Source organism: Juglans regia, chromosome 2 (genome assembly GCF_001411555.2).
Source record: "Juglans regia cultivar Chandler chromosome 2, Walnut 2.0, whole genome shotgun sequence".
Lineage (NCBI taxonomy): Eukaryota > Viridiplantae > Streptophyta > Magnoliopsida > Fagales > Juglandaceae > Juglans > Juglans regia.
In genome coordinates this window covers 12055947-12070180 of record NC_049902.1, presented here as the reverse complement: position 1 = coordinate 12070180, position 14234 = coordinate 12055947, and the positions used below count along the sequence as shown (strand labels likewise).

General features: G+C 39.1%; 1 protein-coding gene across 1 annotated transcript in view; it reads left to right on the top strand.

The window, feature by feature from the left end:
* LOC108987186 overlaps positions 1–14234 on the top strand; it is a 64715-nt gene that overhangs the window by 3057 nt on the left and 47424 nt on the right. Inside the window, exon 2 of the mRNA XM_018960062.2 lies at positions 7387–7585. Coding sequence (XP_018815607.2) covers positions 7387–7585 — 199 coding nt within the window. The remainder of the gene's footprint in view (positions 1–7386; positions 7586–14234) is intronic.

Genomic DNA, 14234 nt, shown 5'->3' with positions numbered 1-14234 from the left:
CCAGCTAGATGTTTCATTCTGTGTTTAAGCTGTGAAAGCATCCTTTATTGCTACACTTAATAACAGACTGATTGCTTCATTGAAACTTAGTATACAGTATATGGAGGCTTCAATGAATGAGTAGAAATAAGCATTAGAAGACATTAGCAAGGGATTGATAACTGAAAATCGATAACAAGTTTTTGTTTCTTTTAGATAAAAAGTAACACAGCAAGGATAATTTGGGTTTTCATAATTTGATGGAAATAGATATTCAGAAACATGAGTCTGAATGCAAGATGATAATTGAAGTTGTTTGTAATAGCTCTGAAAGCACCCGTCTTTGACATGTAAGTGACAAGGAGGCTGTTCATATAAGCGAAGTTTGTTTTTGAAACAGATACGGGGTTCAGTGATTCATGTCACTTAAGGTGAATTTGGGTAAGTTGGAGATGGTTATGGTGGGGGAGGTGCAGAATATTAACTGTTTGGCGGATCTTTTGGGCTATAAAGTTGCTTCTTTACCTATGAAATATCTTGGTCTTCTGTTAGGGGCGTCTTTCAAGGCTAAGAATATTTGGGATGGGGTGGTTGAGAAGATTGAGAAAAGATTGGCGGTTTGGAAGTGGCTGTACTTATCAAAAGGGGGTAGAAGTACTCTTATTAAAAGTACTCTTTCCTACCTCCCGACTCATTATCTTTCTTTATTTCCATTGCCTGCAGGAGTGGCAAACCGGATTGAAAATATATTTCGTTCATTTATGTGGGGTGGAATGGGAGAGGAGACTAAATTCCATCTTGTTAGTCGGAATAGAGTTTGTTCTCCTATTGCAAATGGAGGTTTGGGGGTTCGCAATCTGAGTAGTTTCAACAAGGATTTGTTGGGTAAGTGGCTGTGGAGGTATCAATTGGAAGGGGAATCGTTGTGGAGGGAGGTTTTAGATCGGAAATATGAGAGTGATTGGGGGGGTTGGTGTTCTAAGGAGGCTAGGGGGGCTTATGTTGTGTGTCTTTAGAAATTTATTAGAAAGGGGTGGGAGAGCTTTGTTAAACATGTTAATTTGCTGTTGGAGAGGGTCCAAAGATCCGTTTTTAGTTTGATGTTTGGTGTGGTGAGCGGGCCCTTTATAGAGTTTTGGCGGCTATTTTTCATATGGTAGCTCATCGGCAAGCATCCGTTTTAGATTTGTTAGTTTGTTCTAATGGAACCTTGCAGTGGGATGTTTGTTTTATTAGAGCTGTACAGGATTGGGAACTTGATGAGGTTTCTGATTTTTACAGCTTCTTATACTCCCTGGGTATTGGAGGTAATGAGAGGGACAGATTGTTATGGAAGCCTACAGGTAGTAAAATTTTTTTGGTTTGGTCATATTATAAGGTGTTGACTGTTCAGCATAGCCCTCCTTTTCCTTGGAAGCGTATTTGGAGGTCTCACGTGCCTTCCAAAGTCTTTTTTTTTTTTTTTATATGGACAGCATCGCTTGGGAACATTTTGACAATCGATAATTTAAGGAAGTGTGGATTTGTTGTTATGGAGTGGTGCTTAATGTGTAAGAAACATGGGGAATCTGTGGATCGTTTACTTCTGGCACTCTGAGGTGGTTAAGGCTTCATGGGATGGTGTTTTTAGTAGAGCTGAGCTAGATTGGGTGATGCCTATGAAAGTAGTAGATTTATGTGCGTCTTGGAATGGGCTTCATAGTTGTCCTCAAGTGGCTGCTGCATGGAAGATGGTTCCTTTGTGTCTTTTGTGGTGTATTTGGTGGGGAAGAAATGAGCGGTGCTTCAATAATAAGGAGCTCACTTTGGAGGAAATCTGGAATTTTTTGCGTTCTTTTTACTTCAATGGTTTTCTGCTATTGTGCTTAATGGAGGGTCTGCTAATAATTTTTTGTCTTCGTTTTCTGCTTTTAGAATGTAATTAGGTGCTTTCTTTTGTATACACCCTATGTACACGGGCTTTGTCTATTTCATTCGATGAATAAAAGTGTCTTTCTTACATATCAAAAGAACAAAATGTCACCGAGTGTTCCTCCCGCGGGAGGGGGGGGGGGGGGTTGGTCGTTTTCTATGGGGAAACTGAGCATATAGTGGCTTATACTTGCAGTGTAGGCTCTTTTACAGATGACGGGAGTTAAAGATTTTGTGGACCACTCGTGAGAAGGAAACGAAACATTCTTGCTACAATGTTGTACTAATAGCAGTGGACTTTTTTTATCTGGTTCGATGGAAGCGGATATATTTACTGAAGGGTGGAAGGAGTACATTGATTAAAGGCATGCTTTCCAACTTGTCCACCTATTTTGTTTCATTTTCCACATCCTAACGAAGTTGCTAACCATTTGGAGAAGTTACAATGGAATCTTTTATGGGGAGGGACGGGGGAGGGCACCGAGTTCCATCTTGTGAAATGGGCTAAGGTGTGTTTGCTGATAGAAAAAGGTGGGCTAGGGGGTCCCTTCTGGGGAAACGGCTTCAGTGTTATGCCCATGAATCTATGAGCCTTTAGAATGTGTCAACTACACACAAAATATGGGAGCATGGAGGAGGTTGGTGTTTACTTGAGGTGAACGGGTCTTTGGGGTTGGTCTTTGGAAGAACATTAGAAGATGTTGGGGTGACTTTTCCCGGTTCACTAGATATATGGTGGGTGATGGGTTAGAGATATGCTTTTGGCATGATGTGTGGTATGATGATTAATCCTTGAGATGTACATTTTCAATTCTATTTAGAATTGCTTGCATGAAGGAGGCTTATGCAATGGGTCACTATCATTCTTGACATGATTATACTTAATGGGGTGTCATCTTCACCAGGGACACAAATAATTGGGAGGGGATTTCTTTTCATCCTTCATTGAGAGGCTATACTCATGCAAAGTGGGACGAGATGGTGATGATAAAATGGTTTGGACCCAATATAGGAGAGGCATTTTTCAAGTGAAGTCATACTACAAAGTGTTATGTAATCACGTCAGGGCTCCTTTCCTGTGTCACTTGGAGAAATATGGCTTTTGTCATGTGGATAGTTGAACTAGGGGAAATCCTCACCTTAGACAACATGAGAAGACATGGCATCATAGTGATTAACCTATGTTGCATGTGTAGGAAAAGTGAGGTAATGATGGGTCATCCTCTTTATATTGTGAGATTACAAGCATCCTTGGAGCATGATCTTCAATATTTTGGAGATCAATTGTGTAATGCCTTCTTGGGTGGTAGAGCTTTTAACGAGTTGAAAAGGGAAATTTAGCAATAATTAGTGTGTTCCTATGTGAAAGATGGTTCCTTGGCACATACTATGGTGCTTATGGAGGGAAAGAAATCAGAGTAACTTTGAGACCATGAGAGATCAGTGTTGGAGTTAAAAGCTTTTTATTTGAAACACCTTGACATCCCTTTCCATCATTAGTAAATTTATCTTACTTGGAAAAAAAGTATGGATAACTGAATGCAGTTTATATGAAGGAAAAAGAAATACAGTGCAGAAAGTGGAAGAGAAAGATGTTTACATAATGTTTGAAGAGTAAATACATTACCTATGTTGACCAAAAATTTTTATTTATATTTTTTTATCAACACTGTAATTTCAAAGCTAGTTATGTGCTGCTTTTTATTTTTTTATCTACACTATAATTTCCAAACTAGTTATGTGCTGCTTTTTATTTTTTTATCTACACTATAATTTCCAAACTAGTTATGTGCTGCATTAGTTTTGAAGAGTACAGACATTAACAGATTTCTTTCTTTGACTGAATAATCTCTCCTATTCCTTCTCATTCATTAAGTAGTCAAAATAGATTACACCCAATTAGCCATTCGAAATTTGACTTCCTATCCTATAGGGATTCAAATCTTGGATAAGATATGTTTCCCATACTTATCTACTTAATCTAAATATTCAACTTACAAATCATATAAATCCTATACAGCTGTACAAATATATCTATACCCGAAATACATAAATAATATAGGAATTAATTCAAATAAATATAATTCACTAATACCCCCCATCAAATTGATGCCAGTGTATCTACTAGCATCAATTTGCTAACTAGGAATTGATGCCGCTGTTTTGTCATCGCTTTTGTGAATATATCAGCTACTTGAAGATCTGTAGAGATATGAGGAAGAATAATAGCATAGCCTCATAGGCTTGACGAATATCGTGACAATCTACTTCAATATGTTTGGTACGCTCGTGAAATACTGGATTGGTAGCAATTTGAATGGCACTACTGTTGTCACCATGAAGAGGAGTTGGCTAGTCTTGCGAAAAACCAATCTCTTGAAGAATGCCCTGCAACCACATCACCTCAGAGCATGCTGCTGACATAGCTCTATATTCAGCTTCAGTAGAGGATTTAGAAACACACTCTTGCTTCTTGTATTTTCCGGAGATGAGTGAATCTCCAAGAAAAATACACCACCCAGTTGTAGAACGCCTAGAATTTGGGCAACCAGCCCAATCGGCATCACTATAAGCAATAAGTTGTAGAGAAGTGCGAATAGGAAAAAATAACCCACGGTTAGGGGTCCCAATCAAGTATCTGATAATACAACGAACATCCACTAAATGCAAGTGCCTAGGAGTGTCCATAAATTTACTGACAATATGGACAGCATATGAGATATCCGGACGTGTGATAGTGAGATAGATTAGACTCCCAACAAGCTTCCTATATAATGTAGGATCAGAAAGTAAATCACCCTCATCCTTCCGATACTTCACATTGACTTCCATAGGAGTATCAACTGAAGTAGTCTCCCCCAACCTAGCCAACTAAACAAGGTCCTGGGTGTATTTATGTTGATTAATAAGTAACCCATGTGGCTGATTGTGAACTTCCAGCCCCAAGAAATAAGTCAATAGTCCCAAATCTTTCATATGAAAGACCCTATGAAGATGCATCTGAACCCTTTGAATAAATTCGATATCGGATCCAGTAATAATGATATCGTCCACATAAACCAACAGAAAAACAACACCAAAATCACTCTTATGAAGGAACAAAGAAGCATCATACGCACTCTGAGTGAATTGAAACTCAAGTAAGGTATTGCGGAACTTCTCAAACCAAGCTCTAGGAGCTTGTTTTAGACCATACAATGACCTTTTCAGCTTACAAATATCATTAGCTGAGGAAAGGGGCATACCAGAAGAAAGTTTCATATAAATATCCTCTTTTAAATCACCATGAAGAAAAACATTCTTCACATCCATCTGATGCAATTGCCAAGACTGAGAAGCGGCAATAGCAAGAAGGAGACGAACAGTCATCATCTTAGCAACAGGAGCAAACGTCTCGTCATAATCAATCCCATATTCTTGTCTATTTCCCAAAGCTACCAAATGAGCTTTATATCTCTCAAGGGACCCATCTGATCTAAGCTTCACAGAATACACCCACTTACTACCAATAGGTGTAGAAGAAGGACAAGACACAATATCCCAAGTGTCATTGACCGCTAGTGCATCCATTTCTACTTGCATGGCATCCCTCCAACACTCATGTTCCATAGCTTGCTTATAAGAGGAGGGAATAACAATAGAGGAAAGTATAGTAGACATAGAAGAATGAGATGACAAACCATACCGATCCGGGGGTTTGGAGACTCTAGAAGTATGCCGACGTGGTGGTGGATCATAAGATGTGTCAAGGGATTGATCAGGAGGCACGAGCAGATACTCAGGAGGGGCAGAAAGAGCGGTTAGATCTTCTGGATGAGATGATTTACGCCTGGTATAAACACAACCAGGTTTAAACCAAGCAGAAGCTGGTGTAGAAGTTGTATCTTCATCTGAAAAATTTGGCAAAACACATAAACTAGGAGGAATAGGGTCTAGATGAGTATGGAAAAATTGTTGTTTGTCAAAGAACACCACATTGCGAGAAACTCGAATGCGTTTAGCCTGAGGATCATAACAAACAAAACGCTTCTGAAAAGAATTATACCCTAAAAAGGCACATTTGACTGATTGAGCAGAAAGTTTGTATCTTTCGTGAGATGGAAGATGCACAAAACAAACACAACCAAATGAGTGCAATTGAGAATAGTCTGGGGAGTGCCCAAATAGCAAAGAATAAGGAGAAACATTGTCTAATACTGGAGTAGGTAATATATTAATTAAATATACAACAGTAGACAAAGTTTCACACCAAAAACGAGAGGGCACACCCGAATCAATTAGGAGAGCCTGGACCATATCAAGAAGATGACGATTCTTTCTTTTAGCTACTCCATTTTGTTGTGGAGTATATAGATAAGAACGTTGAGAAATAATTCCTTGATCTTGAAGAAACATTTGAAACTCAGTAGATATATATTCTCCTCTTGAATCGGAGAGAAGAACCTTAATAGAGGTAGAGAATTGATTAGTGAGATAAGCCAAGAAACGCTTGAATACCGGAAATACTTCATTCTTAGTGTGAAGAAAGTAAATCCACGTAAAACGAGTATAATCATCAATAAACGTCACAAAATATTTATAACGATCATGAGATTCTATCGGGGCAATACCCCACACATTACTATGAATAACATTAAAGGCACGAGTGGCATGAGATCCTTTTGAAGGAAAAGGCAAAACCTTACTTTTAGCTAACTTGCATGTATCACAATCAAAATTTAATTGAGCAAGAGAATAGAAATTTTTATTGCCTATTAAACCAGAAGATGACAACTTATGAAGTATGTGAGAATTGGGATGGCCCAACTGCCTATGCCAATCCTTCACACTCAAAGTACCAACATTACAAGAAAACGAAGAGAAAGATTTTGACTCAACAGATTTGGAATCTAAACATAAAGGAAACAGCCGACCCTCTTTAGGACCCCTCGCGATCATCTTCCCGTTCACCTGATCCTGTACAAGACAACCAGAAGAAGTGAATGACACTCTACAATTGCTGTCAACTAATTGTCCAATAGAAATCAGATTGGTATTTAATGAAGGAGACACCAAAACATTATTTAAGGAAGGAGAAATGTCACCTACGGCAGTGATAGGTAGGGAACTACCATCTGGCGCGTGAATTTTAAGTGGACCAGCATACTGTGAGACATTAACAAGAGAGTTAGAGGTACTTGTCATATGGTTGGTGGCACCGGAATCAAAATACCAAGGTTTAGAGGCAGATTTGGTTTTACCTGAAATACCAAAAGCTGAAAATAAATATAATCCACTAATAGACATTACCTATGCCGACTAAAACTTTTATTTTATTATTTTATTTTTATCAACGCTGTAATTTCCTAGCTAGTTATATGCTGCAACTAATGCTGCCTTTAATGGTATTAGCAAAATTAGAAATGGCTCTGATTTCTGATTATTTTCCATAGTTGGGGTCTATGATGTATTTTGTGCTTGATGTCTTGATATGCCAGTACTTCTTCTCTTTTTCAGCTACACCTTGTTCCCATTGCTGCTGCTGTTGGATGCGGCAATTGAATGCAGATCTCCACAGAAGGTTAATGTTGAAGAAAAAATCGTGATTCCTGGTGTCCAAAGAATGCCTCATAAAGTGAGCGATTATGTGGCAGAGGGCGTGCTTCAATGTTTGGAAGAACTTCTGAAGAAGTGTCAGTTTCGATCTGTGAATCAGGTGCTCTGATTTTACAAACAATACAAGTTGGACTTGTCTAATATCAATAGAAGTTTGATATCTTCGGTGTGCTGTTTATCAAGGCAACTGATTATTTATTTGTGAAAAAAAAAATTTTATAATTTGATGGAAATGGTCTTAGTTTGAAATAAGGATTGTGCAAATAAATAAATCTAAGATAAAAATGGGTTTTCCATATTCCTTCCAGCTCTATAGGTCTTTCTCTCTCAACGTAAATTTTAGACTTTCTATGAACATAACCTTGAGCCTCAGTATTATGCTTCTTTTCCAACTATCATTACATTTTGTCATACAGACTATTTTCCTCTTCTTCTCTTTTCAAATAGTTTCGAGCAATCTGAGAATATGTGATGTGAGGGCTTGGTTTATGTGCTAGAATACAGTTTTAGGTTCTTAAATAAATTTGTAACCTTTTGAGACTATTGGGTTTCAACATGCTACTTCCTAATTTGATATCCATGTTATAATTTTCCTTTTTCACTTGGATATATGGGTATTTAGAGTAGGTTGAACTCTTTGGACATTGTAGCACATTACACTCATGACACAGTATGTGAGTCCCATGGATTAGTCATTTTTATCAAATTTATAATTCTTATTTTATTACTTCTTAATAGACGAAACTAAATTTATGTTTTATCTGTTCGGAGAATGGAAAGTATGAGGGGAAGGGGAGGGGAGAAGGGAAAGGAGGGGGAGGTGTGAGGAGTCCACCTCACCCTCCTTAGCATGCTTTTGTAGAAGGAAAGGAGAAAAATGAGAGCATAGAAGATATAATTATGCAACTATACCTTCATTTAAATCGTTTGAAGAGGGTAAATTGAATTTTATAGACTTAAGAAATCTCCCTCCCCCACTTATCAAAAAAAAGAAATCTCCCTCCCCTAATCAACCAAACGTTGGATGAACAAGTTTTTGTGGGCTAGAAGATTCATTATCCCTTATCTCCTCCCTCTTCTTTTCAGCCAAACATGGGTATCTACCCTTTCATACACTCTCCCTCTTAGTGTTGGTAAAAGTGTGCATAAGCGAAAAGCGCCTAGGTCAAAGTGCTTCATTTACCATAAGTGAAGTGTGCTACAAAAATGCACCATTGGCCGATTTTTTAATACTTTTTGTGTAAGCTTAAAGTTCAAGAAGTGCACTTTTGTTATTTTTTTTTTTAAATATTTTGAAATATCGGTTCAAGACTTAGGCCTGGTTTGTTTTCACAACACTTCTTGACTTATCTCACCTAATTTTATCTCATCTAATCATTACAACTTTTTCAAATTTCCACACAAAATAAAATAAACAATTCAATATTTTTAAATCTTAAAACAAAAGTAATATTAAAAAAATATATTCTAACAATATTTTATTCAACTTTTAACTTTTATCTCAACTCATCTTATCTCATCTATGAAAACAAACCAGGCCTTAGAAACCGATTAAGACAAATATTATTATGTATATCGTTGGTATTGAAGATCATTTACATGTCATGATGACACATGTTGTCTAATGTGATCTATATGCCTTGAACCCAACATAATTGTCCGAATTAGCTTACTAGATGGATTGATATTTGATTGCTTACGTTAGCATAGAACTCAATACCTACAAGAGAATTGGATATAATGTTATGTTTTTTTATCATTAAACAAAATTTTATTGATCATATGAATAGGCAAAAGCCTAGGTATAAGCCTAGGTATACGGGACATATCAAGAGCGTCACCTGAGCGTGCTAATTCAGTGATATAAGAAATTCATAGAAAAACTCATTCCATTGAACTCAATTACAATTGACCAATGAAGTAAATATTGGAAGACAATTTCCTAAGCTCTTTCATTGATCGCTCTTGATCGTTGAAGCTTCTGTCATTCATTTCCCTCCAAATGCACCACCATAAGCATATTGGGACCATCTTCCATATTGATGCAATATGAGAGTTACCCTGAAGGCCTCTCCAAGAAGCTAAGAGATCGATCACCTTTCTCGGCATCATCCAAGTGAGTCCCACCCTATTGAAGAAGTCATTCCACAAGGTCGTGGTAATCTCTCAATGAAGTAATAAATGATCAACTGACTCCCCATTCTTTTTGCACTTGCAATGCCACTCCATGACAATTAATCGACGTTTCCATAAATTGGCAAGTGTGAGTATCTTCCCGAATGAAGCTGTCCAAACAAAGAAGAGTGCCTTTAATGGTGCCTTTGTCTTCCAAAGACTCTTTCATGGGAATGAGTTTGTTGTATGTGTGTTCATGGCTTGATAGAAGGAGTGAACGGTGAATTTCCCTTTCTTGGAGTGATGCTAGAAAATCTTGCCATCGACTTCCCACCTCATGTGAGTGGAATATATGAGTTAGAAAACTCCGATATTGTGTTGACTTCCCAATCATGTGCATTTCTAAAGAAAGTGACATTCCATTGAGGAGCACTATTTGATGTAACCAAAAGGTCTGCAATCGAGGCTTCTTTCATTTTTGCTATTCCAAAGACTTTTGGATAAGCTTCCTTGAGTGTCCTGTCGCCACATCATATGTCATACCAAAACTTGATTTTGAGTTTGTCACCTACCTCAAATTGGGTATTTCAAAAGTATGCATCCCATCCTCTTCTTATGTGCTTCTAAAATCCCACGCCATATGGCCCACTTACCTCATTGGAACACCAACCTCCCCATGCTTCACCGTACTTCGATTCTATTATATTTCTCTACAAGGTACCCCGTTCTTGATGGTATCACCACAACCATTTGCACAACAAATTGTAAGAAATCTATCTGAATTTTCTCCATACGTTGGGCCACCTGGGTAGGAATCAAGAATAGTGATAAGAAATAACTTGGCAAGTTGGATAGAGTATATTTAATTAAAGTAGCCCTACCACCCTTGAATAGGTACATCCTCTTCCAACTAGCCAGTTTTTGCTCCATTTTCTCTAAGACAACATCCCAAATTGATTTCGATTTAAATGGTGCACTCAAGGGGGAGGCCAAGATATTTCATCGACAAATGAGATATCTTGCGGCCCAAGATGGAAACCACTCCCTCCAACTTAGTGGCCTCTCCCATCGGAACTACTTCCGATTTGGTCAAGTTCACCTTCAATCCCGAAATAGTTTCAAAGCAAAGAAGAAGTGCCCTCAAAGCTTGAATATGATTGTTTCTGGCCTCAAAATATTAGAGTGTCATCGGCAAATAATATTTGAGATATATTTGCCTCCCCCTTTGAAAATTTACAAAGGAAACCGCCCTCCACAACTCATGAGATCTGTGGAAATCCCGATAAATATGGAAATGGAGTAATTGCTGGTAGATATCGAGATATTGTATTAGTGGAGTAATTAGTGGAGTAATTAGTGGTAGATATTGTTTAGGAAGTTTCTATTTAGGAAGTTTTTGGTTTTCTGTCAATTAGTTAGGCAGATTTCCTGCTCTTATTCTAGGAAATTATCTCGTTCTTTGATATTTCTCTTGTATCTTAAATAGAGATAACTAGCATGTACAGAAATATACTGAAATATCACTCTGATTTCAAGATCATTTTGCTAAAGACTTTCGTTACAAAAACAAATAGTAACGGAGAAAAAGGTTCACCTTGTGTTAAACCATATGAGCTTTTGAAGAATCCCATAGGGGTGCCATTCACCAAGATAGAGAAATAAGCAGTTGAGATGCAATGAGTAATCCATGAACACCATTTCAAACCAAAGCCACACCGTTCAAACATGTAAAGCAAAAAGCTCCAATTGACCTTGTCATGAGCCTTCTCTATGTCTAGTTTGCACAAAAGTCTCGGCTCTCCCAACTTGAGTTTACTATCCAAACATTCGTTTGCGATAAGTACTGTGTCAAGAATTTGCCTACCTCCCTCCATACTTTTTACTGCTTTCTGGATCTCCATCTCTTTGAAGGGTCCCTCAAGCCATGCTACTTCTTGCAACTCGAGCATCAAAGGTTAGTCCTTTTAATTTTGGCCTCCAAGAAAATTCTTCTGAAAGCAAGTGCTCATAGTATTTCACAATATGATTTGTGATCATTGGTTGGTTTGAAGTAGCCACCCCCTCCACCAACAATGTCTCAATGGTGTTGTTCTTCATATGCGAATTTGCCACCTGATGGATAAACTTGGTGCATTTGCCCCCCTCCTTCAACCATAAAGTTCACAGTTTTTGTCTCCAAGATATTTCCTCCAATAATGAAACTCTTTCAAGTTTTGTAGACACTTGGGCATTACGATCTTACTCCTCTTCGGATATTTCCCTAACCTCCTCCACGCCCTCCAATCCCTTGAGTTCTTCAAACAGAGTATGCTTTTGGCCTTCCACATTGCCAAACACTTGCTCATTCCAACCCTTCAGATCTTTCTTCAAAGCCTTCAATTTACTAGCCATGACATAGCTTGGGTGTCCTTCAAAGTGGTATCAAGACCACCACTGTCAGACTCTCTCAATGAACCCCTCTAATTTCAAACTTAAAGTACATTGGGCATCCAGGAATACTTCCACAATCAAGGGGGATGGGAAAATGGTCGGAGCAAAGCCTAGATAGTCTCTTCTATATAAGATTTGGGTAGGGATTCAGCTGATACCAAGAATCGATCGAGCCTTGACCAAGAGGGGTGTTCTTAGTTATTTGACCAAGTGTAGAAGCCACCTGCAAGAGGAAGATCTAGTAAGTCGTGCTCAAAGATGGAGTTTGGGAATTCTATGATTGCGGAATTGGAGCTAGCGTCACCTGATCTCTTACTCGGAAAGTGAGTTACATTGAAGTCATCTCCAATACACCAAGGTAGGAATATGCTTTTTATACCAGCCAACTCATCCCATAATCACTTTCTTGCATGGTCTATATTTGGGCCATAAACACCTGCAAGGGCCCATTGAAATCCATCCACAACACTCTTGAACGAACAAGCTACCATGAAGTCCCCCACACAGTCTTCCATCTTCTCCACCACCCTTTGATCCCACATCACTAAGATGACTTCCAAGGGTCCATTGGATGGCAAATGAAGCCACCCCACTTGACTACATCCACACAAACTTCTGTGTTGAAAGTGATGAGTTCCAATTTCATTTCTTGTAAACATACAATGTCTACTTTCCATTTGCGAAGCTGATTTCTGATTTTGAGGTGCATTTCCATCTCATTCAGCCCCCTTACATTCCATGAAATGATTTCTGGCTTCATAAAGCTACATCCGTTGCCCTTCCCTTTGATCTTGCATGGCCCAGACGCCTCTCTCTAGCTTCGTAATTAACTGTCTAGTTGAGTCTTTTTAGGTCTCTAACTCTTTTCTTTGTTGAATTGAACGCATTTTCCGAGTTTATTTGTCCAGCCTTGATGGCTGTAAGAAGGGCCATGAATTGGTCCTCGAAGCCATCACTCATGATCCTTACACAATGTTGGATCTCCTTTACCTTTTGTAGTACCCATTCTGATGCATGGATATTGTTGTTTCTACTTGGATGCACAAAATTGAGTGGATGGATTTCCTCCTAGGTTTCTCCTTCACTGTCTATGAAGCTCATATGGGGGTACCTTTTCAATGTCGTATTTCGGCCCTTGACAGTGTTCTCCCACAATCCCATCAATATTGTACAAGACCATAGCCCCTAACATTTCTGGTACATGCTTTGCCCCTGCTACATTTGTTTCGCAATGCCCTTCCTCTACCTAAGCCCTAGTCAATCTCAACCCTCCTTTTGTGTGTTTCTATGCTTCCAGAGGTGTCTCGAGTGTCTTTCCGTTGCCATTTCCGTCAATTTCCACTGCTCTAGTGTCTTTTCCTGCGTCGAAAGCATGTTCTACAGCCGTAACGGATGTCGTCGGCGTTATTGCCGTCGTAATCTCTGTCAGGATGCCAGCCACTGATCGTCATGTTTCGGTGAAGGTTTCTGTGCAATCCCCTCCTTGAGAGTCATCGGCGCCGAGGAGTTGTTCACGAATCCGGACGAAGACCTAGTTTTGATGTGAACATGTTTGACCTGCCCCAGCTGCGGATTGGGCTGCCTGTGCATTGAGGGGCTTTCTTTTTCTTTTTCTCGGCCTGCGAAAAACGTTGCCCACTTGATTTCCCTTTCTCGGCCCATGAAAAGCGCAGCCCACTCAATTTCCTTTTATCTGCCCACGAAAGACCAATCTTTAAAGAGTCTAGTGTGCTTTATGCCCATGTTCATGCTAGGGCCCATTTCTTCATCCACTCTCTTATAAGCCGATTCACTGCATCTCTCACCTCCAACAGTTGCTTTTTTAGAGAGTTGAAGTCCCTATTCACTTAATCTGCACAGTCGACAGTTGCCCTTTTCGTGTTTGCCTTGAGCTCTGAACCATAGATGATTCAAAGTATGCCCTCTTTTTGGTTTTGTTGTGTGTTGTTTCCAACGGATACAAAACCACTCCCCCATATTTCCATTTCTGCCCCTGTTTTGACATTGCGCCCCTGTCGGACCTTCCAACACCGCCTTGTAATTCCTTCGCTTATATGTAGTGCTTTTCCATCTTTTCCTAATCTTTTTGTCACACTGGAAATTTTCGTTACATTGTCAGGTGCTCTGTCACAAAGCTCCCTCAGCTCCAAAGCCAACTGTCTCCTCCCCTTCCCTTCCACTTCTTTAGGGATGATAAAGATGCC